Source organism: Triturus cristatus, chromosome 3_2 (genome assembly GCF_964204655.1).
Source record: "Triturus cristatus chromosome 3_2, aTriCri1.1, whole genome shotgun sequence".
NCBI classification, from domain to species: domain Eukaryota; kingdom Metazoa; phylum Chordata; class Amphibia; order Caudata; family Salamandridae; genus Triturus; species Triturus cristatus.
Genome location: NC_140584.1, coordinates 491,754,463 through 491,774,367, shown reverse-complemented (window position 1 = coordinate 491,774,367; position 19,905 = coordinate 491,754,463). Strand labels below are relative to the sequence as shown.

Sequence of the window (19,905 nt, the reverse complement as noted above, 5' to 3'; positions counted from 1 at the left end):
GTCCCTCAAATTAGTATTTGCAAGCCTCTATGCCCAGATCATGCTCAATACAAGTGTACAAGGCAACAACATTAATTGTTGCCAGGATGTACGAGTCTTTCCACGGAATTTCTTGTATATTTGACAGGAAGTCCATAGTGTCCCTGCAATAAGAGGGAAGGTTGAAAACCTATGGGCAAAGAAAATAATCCAAGTAGATGGAGGTGTTCTCTAGTAGGCTCTGATTCGCAGAGATTATAGGCCTGCCAGGGGGGATCAGTAGGGTGCTTGTGCACCTTTGGCAGTAGATAGAATACAGGGATCACTGGCTTCTGCACCAGTAAGAAAAGAAATTAATTTCTACTCAGTAAATCATGTTCCTGACAGTCATTCAGCATGTTATGGTAATCCTGTATTGTTTTATTATACCTCCACGCATTGGATATCTGGTATCTTCCCGAGAATTCCAGCTGTCGTTTGGCCTCTGTACTGTATTTGTTAATATCCCACATGACCACATTGCCCCCTTTGTCAGAGGGTTTGATCACAAAAGTTGTTGCTTGTTTAAGGGACTGTAGTCTCCTTCTTTGTGAGGGAGTAAGATTCTCTGCAAAATTGTCTTGTTGTTTTTTCCATAGTTCCAGGAGATCCATTAAAATAGTCTCATGAAATGTGTCCATTCCGTCATGTAACGTTGTGGGATTGAATTTGGACTTGGGTTTAAAATCATTCCTAGACCACCTGCTGATCTCCATATCCATGTTGATCAGTAGTTCCTGGTCTGTAGACCAATCCTTGATACCTGTCTCAAATTCCCTGAGAATGGCAAGGGTCTCAATGTCTCTGATAGATAGAGCCCCTTCCACAGTGTCAGTGATGTTCGTCCCTTCAGAAGTGGTACTGGCACCCCTAATGTTACGCAGAGTATTTATTTTTAACAGTTTCAATTTGCACATAAAGAAAAACAAGTAAATTCCTGTTTTTGCGAAATCGAAATAGGCGGTGGGGTAAAAGGAAAGACCCAGTTCCAATACCGATCTCTCTTCAGGAGATATATATATATATATATATATATATATATATATATGTGTGTGTGTGTGTGTGTATGTATGTATGTGTGTTTTTCTCATTGTTTGCTCCTTCTGTCTCTCCCCGCCCGAGGCAGGCAGATCGTCCGATGACGGCGGAGCGCGCCGACTTTCAAATCTCCAAATAAGTAATTTTGACGATCACACAAGGGGCTATTCTTCCACCAGATCTCCTTTAATTTTAGTAACGCGTTTCGCCTGTCGCAGCAGGCTTGCTCACACACTAAAGTGTGGGTTAAAGTTACGTATATATTGTTGAGAATTCAAACAGAAAAAGGACTACATTCACCATGTCCATATACTAATCTAGTGATTTGTTAGCGGCCATCTATATATATATCCCCGATCAGAGTATGGCTCCCTCCTGCATCCAGTTGGTTGGAAATAGTCACGGACCCAAAGTTCGTGGCAGAAACCTTCTTTATTTCAGAACAACCGTATGATGCGTTTCGTGCACTAAAATGCCCTTGATCACATGCGGAAACGCAGTCCGCCTTCAGTTTTTATAATGCATTATGTCATACACCCGTGTCACGTGATTAACAAATAAACAGAGACCGCATACTATGCTGGAATCTTTCGTAGAAGTCTTTCTTCAAGTCTGCTAATTTCTCCATCGGATCCATTGTAAGCGTGCTAAATGCTGGATTGTCGGTCTAACTGGCGAGCTAATATTAATTGCGCATAGTAGCTGATATAGCACTATTCTATCTTGAAGTGATATTGTTCAAAATATATGAAGTACAGACATGAGTCAATTAAACATAGAAATATAGTTAAAATTTCAAATCTACTAAATGTTTTTTTTTTTAAAGACATTTAAAAACACATTTGTAAAATAAACACATAATATTGTATATTAAATGTTAAAAAATGTATTCCTGCATAAATGCATTGGTTTGAAGATGTCACATCTAAGGCTGTGCAAAAGCGCAATAAAAAGTCTCATATTGACCTATCAGTTTTTGACCAGTACCTAGATCGGTAAATGTCTAGTGCCAGGGAATAATTTTGTATTGGATTATTCTTCCTCTTACTGCTTAAATGCTGGTATGACTGAATCTCTATATTATAATTGGTATAGAGAAAAAGTGTATACCCTGACCTAATTATATGTACCGATTGCTAATGGATTGCAAATAGACTAAAAAAACTCGGATCATATTGGTTGTACAGTACGAAAGTTCAGTGCTCCCATAAAGTGCTGTGCGATGTAAGTGTGTAAATATATATATAATCTACTGGCGGTCGCCAGTAGATAGTTCTATTCAGGACCTATTTTCCATAGGAAATCTGCAACATTCTATTCCCAATAAGTCTGGCGCCGGTTGACTTATCATGAAATTTTCCAAACTTTTGGCCAGCTCCGCTCCCCTCCGACCCTTAGTTTCGTGGTGATTCGTCAAGCGGGGGCCGAGAAAAAAGGGGGTCCCAAAACGCGTTTTCCCCATGCAATTTCCCATAGGATCTGTTTTCGCAGCTACAGCCCGAACCGCTGAACGGAATTACACCAAATTTGGCAAAGAGGTAGTCCTCAGTTCAGACTCGTGCCTTTTGCATAAATGGTGTGAATCCGTTCAGTAGTTCCTGAGAAAATTAGAGTTAAAAGTACATATATATCTATGGCCGGGGAGGATCCGCGCACCCTAACCGCACCGTAAGCGCACCCTCCCCGAACCGAGCGCGCACCCTCCCGATCGCGCGCTGAATGCTAATTGGCTGTCGAGTGTCTGTCTACATTCGAAACCAGGAACTGTTGGCGGCCATTTTCTGCCTCGGTAGAAGCGAGGCTGAAGAAGCAAGGGGAATAAGTGTGTAAAACATATAAAGGGGGCAGAGTGGAAATACTCTGACCCTCTAGAGGTGCTTAGGGGGTCCCAGAAGGACCTCCTGGGGCCACCTTTTCTTTATTTATTTTTTTAAACGGCGAAGTGCGCGCAGGGTGCGCGCATCCTATCGTATTTGGTGAACGGATCCTCTCGCGTTTGGTGCGCGGATCCAAAAATATGGAGGAAAAAATATATAAAATAAAGTTTTGAACATATAGTTAAAAAAATATTTTTAAAAATATAAAAAAAGTTTGAAAAACCCATTAAATTCAAATATTTAATTTTTAAAAGAATTAATTGAAAAAATAAGTTTAAAAAATGGTGATAAAGTATTTTAAAAAAAACATAATTAATGAAATTGACACACTAAATTGGAAAAATATGGAAATCCAATCAAAATCATTAAACATGATATCTTTAGAGATAAGTTATAGATAGGAATTAGCATTTAAAAAACCTTTAGAAATTTACTGAAAAAACCATAGGTTTCATGCACGTTATAGTTAGCTGGACATTTCCCTAGTACAAAACCCTAGAAATTCCCCTGTTATAGTTAGTCCAGCTAACTATAACTCGCGCCCCCGCAATGCACTGCTGATGACGTCATATATTACATCACTCATGACATGGTACATTATCTCCATGTCGTAGCTCTACAAGACGTCAGCAGTAGACCACGTGCTGGAAACACCTGCCTAGAAGTTGGTCTTCACAATCCTAAAGTCATAGTGGCACTACGCCTGCTTCTGGAAGGCGTGGGGCATTCCTCACACTGCAGAGATTAACACTTCACCCTCACACATTTACTTATTGTTAGAAGGTGGGTCTGACACAATGGGCTGCCCGGATTTGTTGCTTTTTGAGCACCTAATTGTTGAGCTTTTACTGTGGGGGAGCCTCATAAGTTGGGACTCACCCACGGTGAAATCAGGATGTAAGAGACTGCATGGGGATTTTACTGGTGTCCCCCTGGCTTGACCAGGGACACCGGGCTGGTTACATGCAGACACTGCAGAGATTAACACTTCACCCTCACACATTTACTTATTGTTAGAAGGTGGGTCTGACACAATGGGCTGCCCGGATTTGTTGCTTTTTGAGCACCTAATTGTTGAGCTTTTACTGTGGGGGAGCCTCATAAGTTGGGACTCACCCACGGTGAAATCAGGATGTAAGAGACTGCATGGGGATTTTACTGGTGTCCCCCTGGCTTGACCAGGGACACCGGGCTGGTTACATGCAGACACGTGTACATGCGTGTGCACACGTGTACGGGCTGCGCAGGGGAGATTCCTAGCGTGCGCAGTCCAGGAGCAGCTACAAAGTGAATGGTGTGGCAGGACTTATGTAGTATTGGGTGGTGACGTGGAATAGGCTTTATACACTGGAATGAGACATGCCAGGGAAAGTCAGTGTGTCTCACTGTTTTTTTACTTCATTATTCCCGTATGGGAATGTGGAGCCCATGGGCTAGATTAATTTCTATTAGGCCTACAGATTCCAGACACGCACTTAAATCCACTGTAGCGGATGTGAAAAGAAGTATTCTGCAGAGTACAAAGTCATATTTGTACTGCTTTTGGGTCATCCAGAACTGTCATATTTCTCTGAGCCAGCCATGACCAGACCCAGCCTGAGGGCTGACCTCAGCTGGATGGATTGATAACCTTTCTTCCGCAAGCTAGGGCCTCCTCTCCACGAAGAGAAGATGGGTGGTGCTACAGGCTCATCCATTAGCAGCTGTCACTGGGTGCCAGGCACCAGGCTGCACCAAGCGGGGAAGGCAGCGTGGGGGAAGGGGCTTCAGAGACATGTGGCCAGAGACCCTGGACGACGCCATTTTGAACAAGCCCAGAGGCTGGACAAGAAGGAGGGAGCAGGGACAGGGAAGTGATGTGTCGCTGTTTGATAGGACCAACGGAGACTTCCTGCCAGCCCCCTACTCAACGTTTAAAAAGTGCTTGCACAGGAAGAGAAGCTCTCTCTGGGGTGTGGTCTGCAGAAGGTGCTGGGGCCTGGCGCAATGGGCAGTTGGAAGGAAGAACCCCTTGACTGCCCCCGGGGTCCAGAAGAAGAGTCCAGGACCAGTGCGCAGAAGCAGGGGCCTCTGCGCAGGGAGAATAGAGGCCCAGGAGAAGAGCAGGCGAAAGGCTGGCACAGGGTGCCAGTGAAGACGGCTCCCTGCTGAATCCACCCTCTTGGAGACCCGGAGGGTGAAGGAGCGTGCTCCCAGTGGCTGAGGGACGCCGCCAGGAGCAAGAAGACACGAGAATGGGGCAGATCGGACCCCCAGGGGCTGAGATATGGCCCCCGGAAGGTAGGCGACCTTTGACCCCTGAGAAGACCGACGAAGCGGGTGGGGCTCCGCCACCGGTCTCAGAGATGCCCCCGGGGTGGGTTATGTCTCCGGGGGCTGCCCCCAGAAGAAGGGGGCCAGGAGCCCACCCAGGCCCCTGCCGAAGGTGGAGGAGGGGAGTGCTGTCGTCCCCCCCCCCTGTGAAGAGGCCCCCAGGGGCCCGGGATCCCATCCCCGAGCCCCAAAGCAAAGGGGGGGGGCGCCGTCACGCCCCCATGAAGATGGCCCCAGAAGGAATTCGAAGGAGGCCCCCCCCCCCCCCCCCCCCCCAACGGTCCTGCTGGGCCGGCAGACGAGGCCGCGTCTGTTCGCGCTGGAGTGAGCAGACCAGAGGTTCCCAGCCGGCTCCCGCGGCAGCACACGAGAGTGCCGGCAGCCGGGAGGGGGCAGCCGGGGGTGGGCTCCCCGGGCTGCCCTCCATTGAAAAGGCATGCGGGGGAGTCCCGGGTGGGGCCAGGGCCCCAGAAAAGCAGAGGAAGCGGCAAGGGGCCCAGGTGGGACCGGGCCCCCGAAAATGCCCATGTGCAGCCGGGGGTGTGCTCCCCGAGCTGTAGTACTTACCTGGGGGTCCGGACTCCCCACCGAGGCCCAAGAAGCGGCCGGAGGCGCATCGCGGTTCTCCCTGGTACAGCGGGAGAGCCGCTCATCTAATATGCGTGGAAATCGGCATGAAGCGCCCCAGAATGCCTTGCAAGGCATTAGGAAATCGGCTGTTTTGGGTGCTGGTGGTCCCCAGAGGAGGGGTGGTCACCCTCATTTGTTGAAGGAGGGGCAGGGGGAGCTGCAGGAGCAACGTAGCCTCCCCCCAGCCCAAAGAAGAAAAGTCCCACCCTAGGTGTCCTGGGGACTAGCAAGAAAAACCCCTCAAGGGCTCAGCAAGCATTTAACTCCTTCTAGGCTGGAACTTTTGTTCTACAGCTGAAGGTGAATGAGGAAGTGCTTCAAGGAGTGAAGGGCTAAGTTAGGGATGCCTGGAGAAGGGCAGACCCCTGGAGGTGGAGAGGTGTAATTGCAGCAGAAATGCATTTAACCTGGTTATTTCTATTTAGGTGGACTGAAAGTCACATGTGTAAAGTGAAGTACCTGTGTAAGGTGGTGATAAGCTAAATGGAATTATGTGGCTGGACCTTTCTGCTAGGGGGTCTGGCTGTATTTGCGTAATCCCATGCTTTTACCTGTGATTCCTTTTAAGGTGAAGAGGCGCACTGCAGGAGAAGTGTAGTTGCCAGGAGTACTTCTTACGAAGCGACTGTAAGTCACAGGTGTAAGGAGATAACATAAGCCAAGTGGGGTTATGTTGCCAGACAGTCCTGCCTGGCTGTATATGCGTAATCTTGTGATTTCATCTGTGATTCCTTTAGGGGCTGTAATTGCAATGCATTCAAATGATCAACCAAGGTGATGAGTACTGTCATTCCAAAGTGTGCGTAAACATGGATTCTTGCCGCTGCGCTTAGGTGAAGACCCCAGACTGCTAGCCCTTAAGATATAGAGGTGCATACTTTATGGTTAGTAGGAGATGCTCAGTCAGGGTCATGTGTCACCAAGGCAGGTTTACCCCTTTTTAATGCTTGTTGAGGTAATGGGGTGGGTCGCCACTGGGATGGTGCCAGTGCGCAGGGCCCTCGCTCCAGGTTATGTTCAACTACCTGCATTGGGGGCAAGATGATGTGCATACATGGGAGTGGAGCTACTAGACGCCCCCCCCCCATGCGGGAAGGGTGGAGATGTTATGCAATGTCACAAAGTAATTCCAACAGCTTATGTATATTTGTAAATTGGTGCATAGTATTGAGTAGTGTGTGTGTTCTATAAATGTACTCTTACTTTTATAAAGCAAAGTACAGACTGGACAATCAATTATTGAGTTATTTTTGCACATCTGCAAATGGTGATTACTAGCCCACACCACCTCCCTTGAGTAAGCCTCAGACTGCTCTGCAACGCTACCCTCAAAGTCGGGCGCTACAATTGGGTGTTTGGTTCCCAGTGAAGGACAAATGTAGTCCTGTTGTTTGTGCAGGCCTCACAGATGCTGCCTCGTTTTCCAACACTCATGTTTTTGGGACCCCTAAAAGAGGGACAAAGGCCTCCATCAACAAAAACCATAGCGCTAAAGGCACACCTCTGTGTCTCTTAATCGTAATACCTTAGATTGTGTGTAACATAAAGTGCAGTATTAAAGTGTGTGTTCACCCCAAATGGTAACTTTGCGCTGAAATAACAGATGTTAGCCACCCAACTCAATGGTACTAATTATATCAATCTCAGAAGGATGAAAGAAAGGCTGAGGGAACCCAGATGGATTCAAACCTGTGACCACAAGGTCACACAGATCCCTGCAGTGAATGCATTAGTACACTGAACCACCAGACCTGGCACATTGCATATTTTATGGTTGGGAAATATGCATTTGCCCCTTGGTACAATCCCCTTTTCTACGTATCACATTATGTGTATGGAATAGTTTCTTTCCATATAGCTTTTAAAACTATGGGGCTGCTCAGGGAACTTTTCACCCTAATTTCTCACATAAGGGCCTCATTTAGATGCACAATGTAATCGGGCATGCGCCTAAGATGGTGACTGTCCCTTCTGGCCACCTCTCAGGCCCTAGCCTCATTTGGAGGTGACACAAGAGACGATCTTCCATTAGTCCAGCTCCAGCCACCTCTATCACTGGAAACACCACTGCAGCAGGACAACCACCGGCTTCTTGGCTTGGGAAGGCCTGCCCAGTGTAGGATGCAGCTTCCAACACTGATTACTCCTGTTGAGGACCGTCATGTCCACCATGGAGTTCCTGGACAGGGCACGACAAGCTATGCCCCCTACAAGCTAGGACAAAAACTCCTATGGTGTCATGGGCATTAATTATGTGTTTTTCAAAAGCCAGGTTCAGTTTGGGGTGCTTAAAAACAGGGGAAATGCTGGCATGTCCGGCCTGCCGGGATTCAGCTGTGCCAGCAGAAACAGTTTCAGCAAAAGTTTCTCGCAGTGCGCGCAAGATTTAAGCATGTTAAACAAGTAACCATAGAACCGGCAGGGCAAGACTTCCAGCACCTCTGTGTATTAGAAACCTGACCACCCAGGGCGAAATGAGTCTGGTTTAGAACACCCCTGAGAAGGTTTGTGAAAGTCCACAAAACGATGACTTTTCATAGGAGCGTCAAACATTCCTACTGGTCACTATCAAACCTTTACCTGGAAACGCTTAGTTTGCAACCCTTGGCTGTATGTAAGAAGGTGTTTCTCTGCAGCAAGAATAAGGGTTCAGTGAGAAGTGACCAGGTGAGGGTTCTCTCAGATCACAACCCTCACCTTGCAGCAGAACAACGTCATGAGATGGAAAGATATTCCTGTGGCAGGCAGAGAGGGTCTTTGATGAGAAGACTACATATGCATCAGTATGTATAGAGCACCTTCTCAACCTAAACCCCAAAATGAGAGAAGACTATAATAACTATGTACGGTCCAGGAAACTTGTGAAAACTGCAGGCCCGGTTCCCAAAGGTAAACTTCCACTTTTGTGCAAGTTTACTATTTTTCAGTATTCATCAAGGTAAGTTATTGTATTGTAATTGCATTTTTATAGCGCTTACTACCCCTGACATGGCGTCGAAGCGCTTTTCAGCGAGTAGCACGCTACTCCGGGACCCATAGAGGATTAGTGTTGAATTAGTATAGTGAAACATGCAAGTAAATTTTAAGTGGTGGATATGTTAGTTATTTGGATTCGGAAGGATAGCAGAAGGATAGAAGAGGAACAAGCATTAAAAATGCAATAGGTCTTGCCTTTCGTTGAGTTAAAGCCATTTGCTTTGCTATACAATACCATTAGCAAAGCAAATAGCTTTAACTTAATCAAAGGCGAGACCGATTGCATTTTCAATGCTTGTTTTTAATGCAGCCCCTTTTCCTTAAGGGAAAACGGATTGAGCTAAATAAAAAATAATTTGTTTTCTTTTCCTTTTTTTTAGAGCAGGCAGTGGTCCCTGCCTGCTCTGAAAAAATGTTTGTACTACCATTCACAAAGGAGAAGGGGCCACTTGGGGACTCCTTCCCATTTGCGAATGGTTTCCACCAATTTGAAGTTGGTGGATAAAATATGAATGTTTTGCAACTGCATTTCGGTCGCAAAGCATTGTTGCATGCCCTGAACATTCCCCTTCCTAACACCGAATCGCACACCCTATTTGCCATTCGGTAATAGGTTACTGAATGGCAAATAGGGTTTGGTACATAGGAAAAGCCTTTTTTCTGGTTGCAAGTGGCCCGATTCTGCTAATCGGGCTGTTCACGACCTTAAAAAAGGTACATACATGTGGCCGATAGGTATGGACCCCTTAGACAGGATCATTGAGGGTTATTAACTATTTTTGTAAATATGTTTGAGCCCTATCTTTTCTTGATGCACTGCATGAGTAATTTACTTTACGTATCACCTATGGAGCACCTTGTTGTGTAATCTCTGTAATTTAGATAGTTATATATCAATCAAAATATATAATTTTTTAGTAATTTTGCTGTCACACCTTCCCTGCGAAGGCATAACAAGGGCACTCCACGCTGAGGCAGTTTGTGACCACCTTGTCAAAGTGTTTATGAATCCTCGCATGAACATAGTCTGCCACTTCTGGCATTGACACCCACTCTAATGAGCAAGGATGTATTCTATCATCAGGGTCAAAAGACAAAAGTGCCAGATGGCATCACAGACTGTCACTGGCTGATTTTTGCTTTTTATATTCCGTCAGTTGTATAATGTGCTTTAAGGCCACTGCCAGTGCTCTATTAACTGACTGTTGGATCGAATTGTCCAGTGCTTCCACAATATCATCTTCCAAATCATCATTGGCAGCATCCCCATCCTAATAATGATGACGCTCACCAGTCAAAAGGTTTGGAATTTCCCATAATGTCAGATCCTTAGAGACACCTAATGAGGTGGGGGAGGTGGCAAGTAGGGCTAAAAAGAAATGTTTTTGTCAGTTTTGAGGCGGAGGGAGAAGCCCTGCCCCTGGGGAGGAAGCCTCCTTATCAAAAATTATTACAGCTCTACCACTTCTGCACATGTAGGGCGTTACTGGGCTCAAGCGCTCTCCAAATGTGAATATCTTACTTAGGCTCAAATAGCCTGTATGTATGAACAGCGGCGCTTACGATAAAACTGCCCAAGCAGCTAAGAAAAGAGCACTGTAACGACACAATAAATCGACCAATCATAACCAGACAAGAACTATAAAGCAGTAAATCACTGACTGTGACAGCAGCAAAGAAAGAGGCTGGAAGATGGTGTTCGCCTTATTTGAAAGGAGTATTGCCTCATGATGACTAAATCTCATGTTTATGGGGAATGCAGTTTTTTGTCTAACTGTTCCTCTGTTGGCTGCTGTTGCTTTGCAGTATGGAAATGAGTAGCAGAATTTGAGTCTGCGGTCCTGCCATTAAATATCCTTCACACCCTGTATTCTAGACAAAAGCTTTAGTAGGAACATTAATCTGTTTAGTAAACTACTGTAACTATAACTCCACTTACAACATGACGCAGAACATAGTTACTTTTGTTTGAAGAAAAGAACTCCTGTCAACCGATTGTCTTCACTGAGTGGCTTCTCCAAACCACTCTGCGTGAGGACAAGTCGATGCCAGACTCAAGTGCAAGGGTGTCCATCTCTTATATAAAACTTTATGGTAAGCACCAGTTTAACGAGGGGGTGAGGGAGGTTCGAGGAGGAAACTAGAACCTACTATTTACTGTGTTCCCTCCACTCTTACAGAGGGCTGTCTTTAATGTGCATGTTCTGAAAGTTACTTTAAAATTTCACATTTTCATCTGGAACATTTGCCACCATTGCACAAATCCTGCCACAACTTTTCCGAATCAGAAATGTACTAAAACTCTTGTTTTCACGCTTCTACCACTCACCAAGGACCAATGCATTATTGAGTAAACTGCCAAGAGACCATCTCGTTTAGCTTGAGCACTCTTCGCAAACCTTAAATAAATAAAACTGAACTGACTGCTATTTGCTTTGCGCCTTAATGCTTCAGACCTAAAAGTGTACATAAGTCTGATACTTTGAGCTAATGTTTGATTAATTCAGTTATGAATGTATTTATTCAAACTTCATTTGGCAGGCATTTTATCCGTCAGGTTCGAGTGTAAGCGTCTGCTTAACATCCTGTGATTGTGGGCAAACACGTTTAATCTCTCCCTTCCCCAAAAAAGTGTGTTCATGTGTGTAACTGGTGTTCCCTTTAAAGCGCTCCTATACCTTCACGGCGAGTTCGTGCTATATAAATCAGGGAAAAAACAATTGTGAATGAGGGCGACCGCTTGAAGTAGTCTAAAGTTCAGTTAGCACGTTTGAATAGCTTTCCTACTGAACACGTCTCCTAGGGATTAAATTGCTACTAAGCATGACATTAGTCATTCCGGAAATCTACACGATTTTAAGCTCCAGATCAGGCGAGTGGATTACACTGTGGTAGTCAGAATTATATGTAAAAAGAATGGACCTGGAACTGTTTCCTTGTTCGTTTATGCTTCTTGAACATGCCTAAATGCAGCTCTTTTCAAAACGCTGTCTCTTTGTAGTGTATCGTGAGGCATAAACGCACAAGAGGGTGAGGCCTAGACACAGTTTTCCTTCTCCTATGCCATATGAATAGATATTCCTGTTAAAGCCAGGCCATACTTTCAGAGCCGCAAGTTGCTACCTTCTAGGAGGATACATGCACCATGTATAAAGGAGGAGACTGACCGTTTTCATCTTCTCTCCACGTCACATCTTTCTGTCATGTTGCGTTTTTCTTTTGAGGCTAGTTTCATCTATAGGTGATAGATGTGGCACACATTGAATATGAGAAGGCTCAAAACTTTTTCCCGGAAAGGTGACAGCTTTTTGAGGTGTCACCCTGCGCCTTCAAGATGTTTCTTGGTTCTATAACCCTTTTTTAGGTCTCGCCTAATCAGTGCGCAAGCGCTGCTTGGGAGCGACCTTTTAGAATCGGTCTGCACTTTTTGGAAAACTCGTGCATGTACTACACTGTTTCCAATGAGCGCTCGTGCATGTCCGGCATCCACCTTGCGGGAACGAGCAGCTTTGCCATCTGTTTCCAATTATCGCGCCTGTGAGTTGCAAACAAATGGCGCTGCAAGGTAGATGCCGTACATGCACGAGTGCTTTCACTGGGCCTTCTCCCACCCTCCCCACCTAAACCGGGCTCTGCTTTACTTTTCACTGAACCACCGCAGCTCGCACATATTTTCAATGAGGGGCCGCCCATCTCCCACCACCCTCCCCCTCCAGCGGCCTATAATTTTCCTAGTAGTGGCTCGCTGACCCACTCACTGGCCCGGCCAGCTTTCCACTTTGCTTCCTTGACACATTATATCCTTTTTGAGCTTCGGTCCACGGGTGCCACACTCACACATGTCCGCACTTGACTCTCACAGGGTTTTTGAAGACCTCCAGGCAGACTGGGCACGTGAACCGGTAAAGGGGGTCGACCGGTAACGAGCCAACTGCACGCTCCTGCTGCTGTCTGCCTAACTCCATCGCCATCATCATACACTTCTGCAAAAACTGCTGATGCCTACGGTGACAGCCCGCCCACTTTCCACGCCTAAAACGCAATCGCTGCACTGCGCAGCCTGTGCTGTGTGACGTCACAACCAGGAACTTTTTACCATTAGTTAGAATAGGCACTGGCGGATAGGGCCTGGCTTAAAAAGCAAACAGGTTGAGCTTACCCCTTCGGTCCATCGACCGCTGTCACGCTGATGATGATATCCACATGATGATTCTTATGTAACCATCTGAGCCAAAAACACCAGCGCAGAAAGGGTAGTTTCTCAATGACCGTCCACAGCTGTTCATTTGCTTGGACAGCTTTCTTCTTAGGAGTCATCTTGTAAAAATGCTCTCAGGTGAATAGATTGTTGGAAGGATCGTTGAACGGTATGTTCTCTATTTGTGTGTAAGGAATTAATGATTTAATGTTACCCCTAAGGAGAATAAATTCACACTTAAAACATAAGGATATACACAAGTGCTTAAGTATCATATACCTTCATTGCCTTCAAGACTATCAGACATCATATGCAGCAGGTGTGGGAAGCATTGGTGGTGGATTTTGTGGGCCCTGTAAGACTTTGGTGGATGATAATAGGTACATCATTGTGTTGGTTGACGATTTTAGCAAATAGGTGGAGTTAGACATTGCACATAAAGCAGATGCAGATACGTTGGTGGAGTTTTTGGAAACAGAATTCATAAGAGAAGAGCTTCTGGGAAGGCTTCCAAGTTATAATGCAGCACATGTTACACCTTCTAAGGTTGAGCAGTTTTAAAAAAGGAATGGAGTGAAGCATGTAAATACCTCTGTATATCACCCAGCAGGAAATGGAGCAGTGGAGTGATTTAATCAAGTAATCAAAGATACCATCCAGATAGCATGTGAAAATTAAAATTACGGAAATAAGAAAGGAAGTTACTGACTTGTCTGTAAGATCAGTATGCTGGGGCAGTTTCTTATAGACGACGAGTCTCAGACTTGGGTAAGGAGAGAAAGCTGGTGGTATTTCTTTTTATTATTGTTTTTGTTGCAATAGTACTGCGTGGCGCATCATTTAAAAATCACCCATTGACAAAGCCAATAGGTATGACTTTTGTTTGGCTGGTACACACAAGGGGACACAGTATAAACACAAATGAATGAGAGATTCGCAGGGTGAGAGCCTTCAGAGAGCGAGGAGTGGCACCCATCAGAGGAGACATGGATGCTTTGTGTGCTGTACACAGGGCACGAGTCGGGGGTCCACGCGGGTGGACGTCGTCCCCCCCACTTCTTTCACAGGGTGGATGCCGTCCACCCTGCCAAGAAGTTGGGCCCCATTAAAAAAGATGCTGAATTCGTCCCGGTGCAATTTCCAAACACCGGGACACCTTTAGCAGTGCCTACACGTTGTTGTCTGCTTTCGATCTCAACAACGTGCAGGCGGGTACGGGGCTCTCTTATTTCTAACTCCTGCTGGGATACTCGGCCATAACAAAGGCCGAGTCTCGGGGGTCATCAAGCCTCCTTTTGTTGGAGCCTCCTGTGGTGAAGATTAGACATCATTCTAACAGTGCTTAATTGAAAACATCAGGTACCGTTTTAGCTTGACAAGGGAGCTAAAGTCCGTTCCTGAAACATCCTCTTGCCCACTCTCTTGCTTAATTAATTATGACACCAGAAATTCCACATAGCACACCTTGAAGTAGGAATACTTCAAGTGGCATTCATAGAGCTAAAATTATAAAATAAAAAAAACGAGATTGTCCATGTGTCCGTGGTATAAGAGCGTTGAATCTCTCTTTCAGTTAGTCAGCTAGAGCATTCACAAGAAAAGAACACAGAAAGGTTTTTTAACGTGATGGGCTACTTAGAAGTATTTATTTCAGTGACAGCCCCTCAGTTTTGGTGTTGTGAGAAAGGTAATTGAAGGAAGGATATAGGGGACTGCCGACGATCACACAGGTAGACACCTTGGTCTTTTGATGTAGTGTAGTAACCTCTGAATTTTTCTCCAGTATCATGTTATTAGACCAGGAAAGCCTCAGATTGGCGCTGAAGTGACTCTCAGAGGCTGAATGGCCTCAAGTCAAGAATGCCATGGTCATTGAGGCACCAAGAAAGCCTGCTTTTGCAGGTCACTGAGCTTGAACCATTTAAAACACATTTATAAAGTACTTGCATGTTTTTGTTAATAGTGTATAATGGTGATGTGACGCCAAGGTCAATGCAATTCATGTGGTGGGATAAGCACTTCCACTAGGAGATTCATTATCCGGAAATGACTGCCACCCAAATCTTCAGGCTTAATTGCAAGCTTGGATGACTAGTGTGATCAGGGTATTTGTGTGTTTGACACTTTGTTCACAGCTTGTCATTGCATCTGCAAGCGGCGGGTGATTGCTGCCAGGAGACTGGCGTCTGGCAATCTGCTTTCCTGGGCTTTTAAAAGCTATGTCTATTCCCAAGGTTTTGTGGTGTGAATCTGTTCTAGATTCATACGTTTTGCATCACTCTGCCATCCACATAGCTTGAGCTCCAAGTTACTTACCTGGAAATAGTATTAAAGGTAACTTGTTCAAGGCTTTCAGCTGCCAAAAACAATTCTGTTGGATGGAACAACAAACTTGCCAGTGCTTGCTTGCTGGTACCAGTGCGTGTTTGCTACTGCCGAGAGGAAGGCCGAGCTTCACACATACCCTCGAATTAATACAGGCTTTGGTAGTGAGCTTCGCTGAGAAATCGCTTTAACTGGAGCTGAGAGAAGAGAAACCAGCATTTGCAATGCAATAGGTCTCGCATTTACGTGAGTTTGAGCTATTGACATTGCAAATAATAATGCCTTTTATTTTTGTTTTTATTTTAAAAACCTAAATAAAAGGCATTGTTATTTACAATGCCAATAGCTGAAACTTTCGTAACTGCGAGACTGATTGCATTGCAAATGCTTGTTATGACTTAGGTTAGAGTGGTCTGACAGCTGTCTAACGGTGAAATTGGAGATAAATGTGCTTCCCAATTAAGCAGTGATCCTCAAATCACGAAACTTTATGGAATGATGCTTGTCTAAGTTTTCTGCATTTTAAGGGCTCCATACTGAAATCTGTGATCATGAAGAGGGTGAATCCTATAATAAACAGAGTGGAAATATGCATCGTGGTAATTATTTGTTTTTGCTGTTTCTAATTCGGGCCTCGCCCTGCAGAAGGTGTAGTAACCTGCGTGTGTAACTCTTAGGCAAGCACACCATTTCCTGCTGGTGTGTTGTGTAACGTGTGAATGCTGTACTTAAAAGCAATGTCTTGGTGTGTTATATGGCAATGTTTCAAAATATGGCTGAAATGCATCCTGCATTGTATTTATTTATGGATTAATGTTCTATTTCAGGGAAGGCACACTCCGAAGGCGGCTCAGCGAGGACCTCCCTGCTTATATTAACATCTATTTTCGTTGCTGCTGCTTTTGTTATGTTCCTGGTGTACAAACACTTTCCTCAGCTTGAAGTGTAAGTATACTGTTAATCACTCCTGTGTGATTGCCACATTCTCATCTATGACATTGTTGTGTGCTAAGCACTACAAAATAGTATTTTGCTCGTACAGAGATCTACTTTGTTCTTGTATGATTCCATGATTTGGGTTTGTTTCATCAGAATCTGTTTGTTCACCGCTGCTGGGGTGGGACTACATCTCACGGGAACCAGCAGTTGCAGGATGGAGGTGGAAGGGCACATTGGGCTATTTAGCGCTTCCTCATTCCCACGGTGGAGATTGTGACAGACTTTGTGTGTTCACCGCTGCTGGGACTTCCCCCAGCAGCCAGAACTTGGAGGAAGGAGGAGGAGAGGCACACTGCACTATTTAATGATTTCTCGTTTCCACTACACTGGACACGCACGTGCCCCGGCGAGACCGGGCCAAGAGTGGGCCCATCATCACCTGGAGGAGGTTGGGCTGGACCATCCTTCTGTCTTCTGCTCCAGCAGATATTGGTAGTACTTGTATATCCTTCTCCCATCCTCCCCCAAGACCTGTATGATCTACTTTAGTAGGCAATGGGAAAATGCAAGCCGCTTGCCAGTACTTCCAAACCCCATTCTAATTCTTCCCTGGATGGATACCTGCAGCGAGCAGTGGGAGTGCTCAGTAAAGAGGTTGAGCTGACAGAGTGCCGCCTTTCTCTTTCCTCTCTTCCCCCTGTGACACTCGATGAACAATCACCAGTGCCACCTGGCACAGGCTCTGGGCCTGTGACCTCGATGGACCTGGGCTCACCCAACCCTTCTCTTGGCTCCTCCACATCTAGGTCTTGAGTTGCCTCTGTTCTCCTGGAACCTGAAATACAGGTTGTATCCTTAGTGGGTAATGCACAACAGGGAAAGGGAAGAACATAAAAGTGTGTAGCTAATCGAAGCTCCCATGTGTAACCCCCAAAAAAGATGGTGAGGGATTCTGAAACCAGTGACTAGGGAAAAACGGAGAGCTTAGTGGATAGCATTTACGCAGGACTTATTGGTGCCTGGGCTGTAAAATTGCAGTTGATATGCATGTTTACCTCTGTTAAATCTGAATTAATTAACCTAAAACTGTCCATGCCATCTGTTATTGCACTTGCGCCCTGTCCAGCAGTAACAACCTCCCCTGCACCCCCTACTGCTAATTATGGGGCTTTCAAATTTACGAGAGTATGTACTACTGATATGGATATCATGCAGCGACCCCTGTTAGAACCAGCCCTGTTCAGCAGGATTGAACCATTGTTCGACATAATGAGGGCAGAAAAGTTGTCTGTCACCCACGGGCCATGTGAGTTTGAGTCTAGCAAAAATTCCTTGTAACGCATGCCACAGGGCATGCTAGCAAGGGACTTGGCTAGCTCAAATTGTGACCATCACCAACTTTACATAATGACATCATTAACTTACTTCCTGAGGCTACGCCATATGTTGGGTAATGTGCCTTCGCTCAAGCCATCCACTTCACAAAGTTACATCCAATTAAAGAATAAATTCACGCATTGGTTGGGGCTACATTCTTCCTTGGGGGCACACGTTGGAGCATTGATCAATCTAGTATGAGGGGTGAATTGGATTGGATTATTTGCGGGGGATTGCGTGATAAAAACTTTTAACAGACCCACAGTTGCAGGCAGAGTTCTTGCATCTATAAAATGGTCCAATAACAGCACTTCAGCACTTCCACCTCCATATTAGCCTTCCCCTTGGGATTTTTTCTATAGGCCTTGGGCAGCCGCACTCTGGCAAAGGACAAATGATATAACTTTTTATCCCTTTTCAGTTGGATATGCCCCTTTGAGTTCTCTTGATTTTTGTGATTGACTTGAAGTCTATGATCTACCAAGTCATGTTACCCAAATATCATTTGAATTTAAATCCAAGGTGCTTTATTTTATAAGCTGGAATATCGCGGGCTTGCAGCTAAAATCAAGGGTGAGAATTGGATATACTTCATTAGAAGATAATGGGTGATCTGTCCACAGGAAACCTGGACCACCAACAACGGAGTTTTTTTTCTGCAGGATATGCAGGAAATTAAGAGCCAATGTGCCTTTTGTGGTGGTCAAGAATAGTAACCAAATTTAGCTCTGATAATGCACTCTGCTGTGAAAGATTTTGTAGTCAGTTGAAACACGAATCGTCATTTGAAGTTTCGCTTTTATTGAAAATGGAAGTTTGCAGCTTTGACTTGTATTGGGGCAATTTTAGGGGGACATTGTTTTCTTTTTTTGTAGAGAATTGATTAAGTTTATAAAATACAAACCGCATGTTTTAAAAGCATATTTGCACTTTTACTAAACTCATTGCTACTTTCCTTCAGATGTTATTCTGTACAGGTGAGTGTGAAGTGAGCGCAGAATCTCTATTTGGTTCTGAAGGAATCTGTAACTCTGCTTTAAAGTTTGGATGTTACTGGCATCCATGTAAGTGGATCTAGCTCAGAAGATGAAAAAAACTTTAAGGGGAGTGCTATCTGTTGAACAGATTTGTTCATCTAGTTTTAAAATGTTTGTAATTAACTATTTGAACTCCATTCTTTCCTTAACCTCTTACATATGTTAATGTGTTTTGTTCAGCAAGTGTACTGAAGGTGGATGAATATGGTGTGACCTGGTTGAAAAACTAAAAAGGCTGTTGCTTTCATTAGCGGTCGGCGGGGGTTGGCTGTGGTGAACTACGGTGGCAGCAGTGCGCAGTGGTCGTGGCCGTGGTGACTCCCACGGTGACTCCCGTGTTTCTCCTGTAGCCTGGGGGACGCGGTGGCAGTCAGACCACCCCTTCTCTTCTCCCTTGCCCTTTGACCCCAGTTGCAGCTGCAGGTGGAGCTGTGAGCAGGGTGGAGGTGGAGGCGTGGGGAGCTGCGGACAAGCTGCTCAGGCTGAGAGTCTAGTCGAGACCCGGCTTGAGAATCGGAGGCAAGAGATTGAGGACACGTGGACACGCAGAGAAGCGACGGATCCGAGACATCCAGGGGGGAAACTGTGAAGCAGTAAGTGGGAGCCAGCTAGCTCGGAGGAGGGTGAGTCGAGCTGAACTGTAGTCCCCCATCTACTTTTCCCGTGCCCAAAGCTGTATAAACTTTTCAACTCCCAACTCTCAAACAAACCTCAACCTGCCTAGAACTGCCGCTGCTCCCTCCCTTCACTACTCATCTACCCATCTTCCCATCTACTCACTTACCCACCCCTGTTATCCCATTGCCGGAATAAATCGTCGTCAGACAAAATACGATCGTCCACAGGGAAGCAGGGAGACAGAGGGGACCACGGGGCCGAGCTTGTTGCTGACGGTCCGTGGCCAGCGCAGCTGCCCCTTAGCGGGCGACCGCAGCGAGTGTGTGCCCCGGGCGCCTTGCGGTGGTGGTTTGTCTAGCACAGGTGCAGCCCGCAACTCAGCCCAGAGTGCCCCGCTTGCCCCTCCCCGTTGGTCAGAGAACCTCTACTAATCTCCACTAACCATTTGCAAATCCTCCTGCAATAAACAACGGTCATCAATACTAGTACTGCGACAAACATACAAAGGAAAAACCAGTCAAGGCGCAGTAGGCGCAGCAGGAGTCATCCACACCCACGC

General features: G+C 45.6%; 1 protein-coding gene across 1 annotated transcript in view; it reads left to right on the top strand.

Annotated features, from left to right (window-relative positions):
* Window positions 1–19,905, top strand: part of TMEM41B (transmembrane protein 41B) — a 170,541-nt gene that overhangs the window by 52,753 nt on the left and 97,883 nt on the right. Inside the window, exon 2 of the mRNA XM_085648157.1 lies at window positions 16,203–16,320. Coding sequence (XP_085504283.1) covers window positions 16,203–16,320 — 118 coding nt within the window. The remainder of the gene's footprint in view (window positions 1–16,202; window positions 16,321–19,905) is intronic.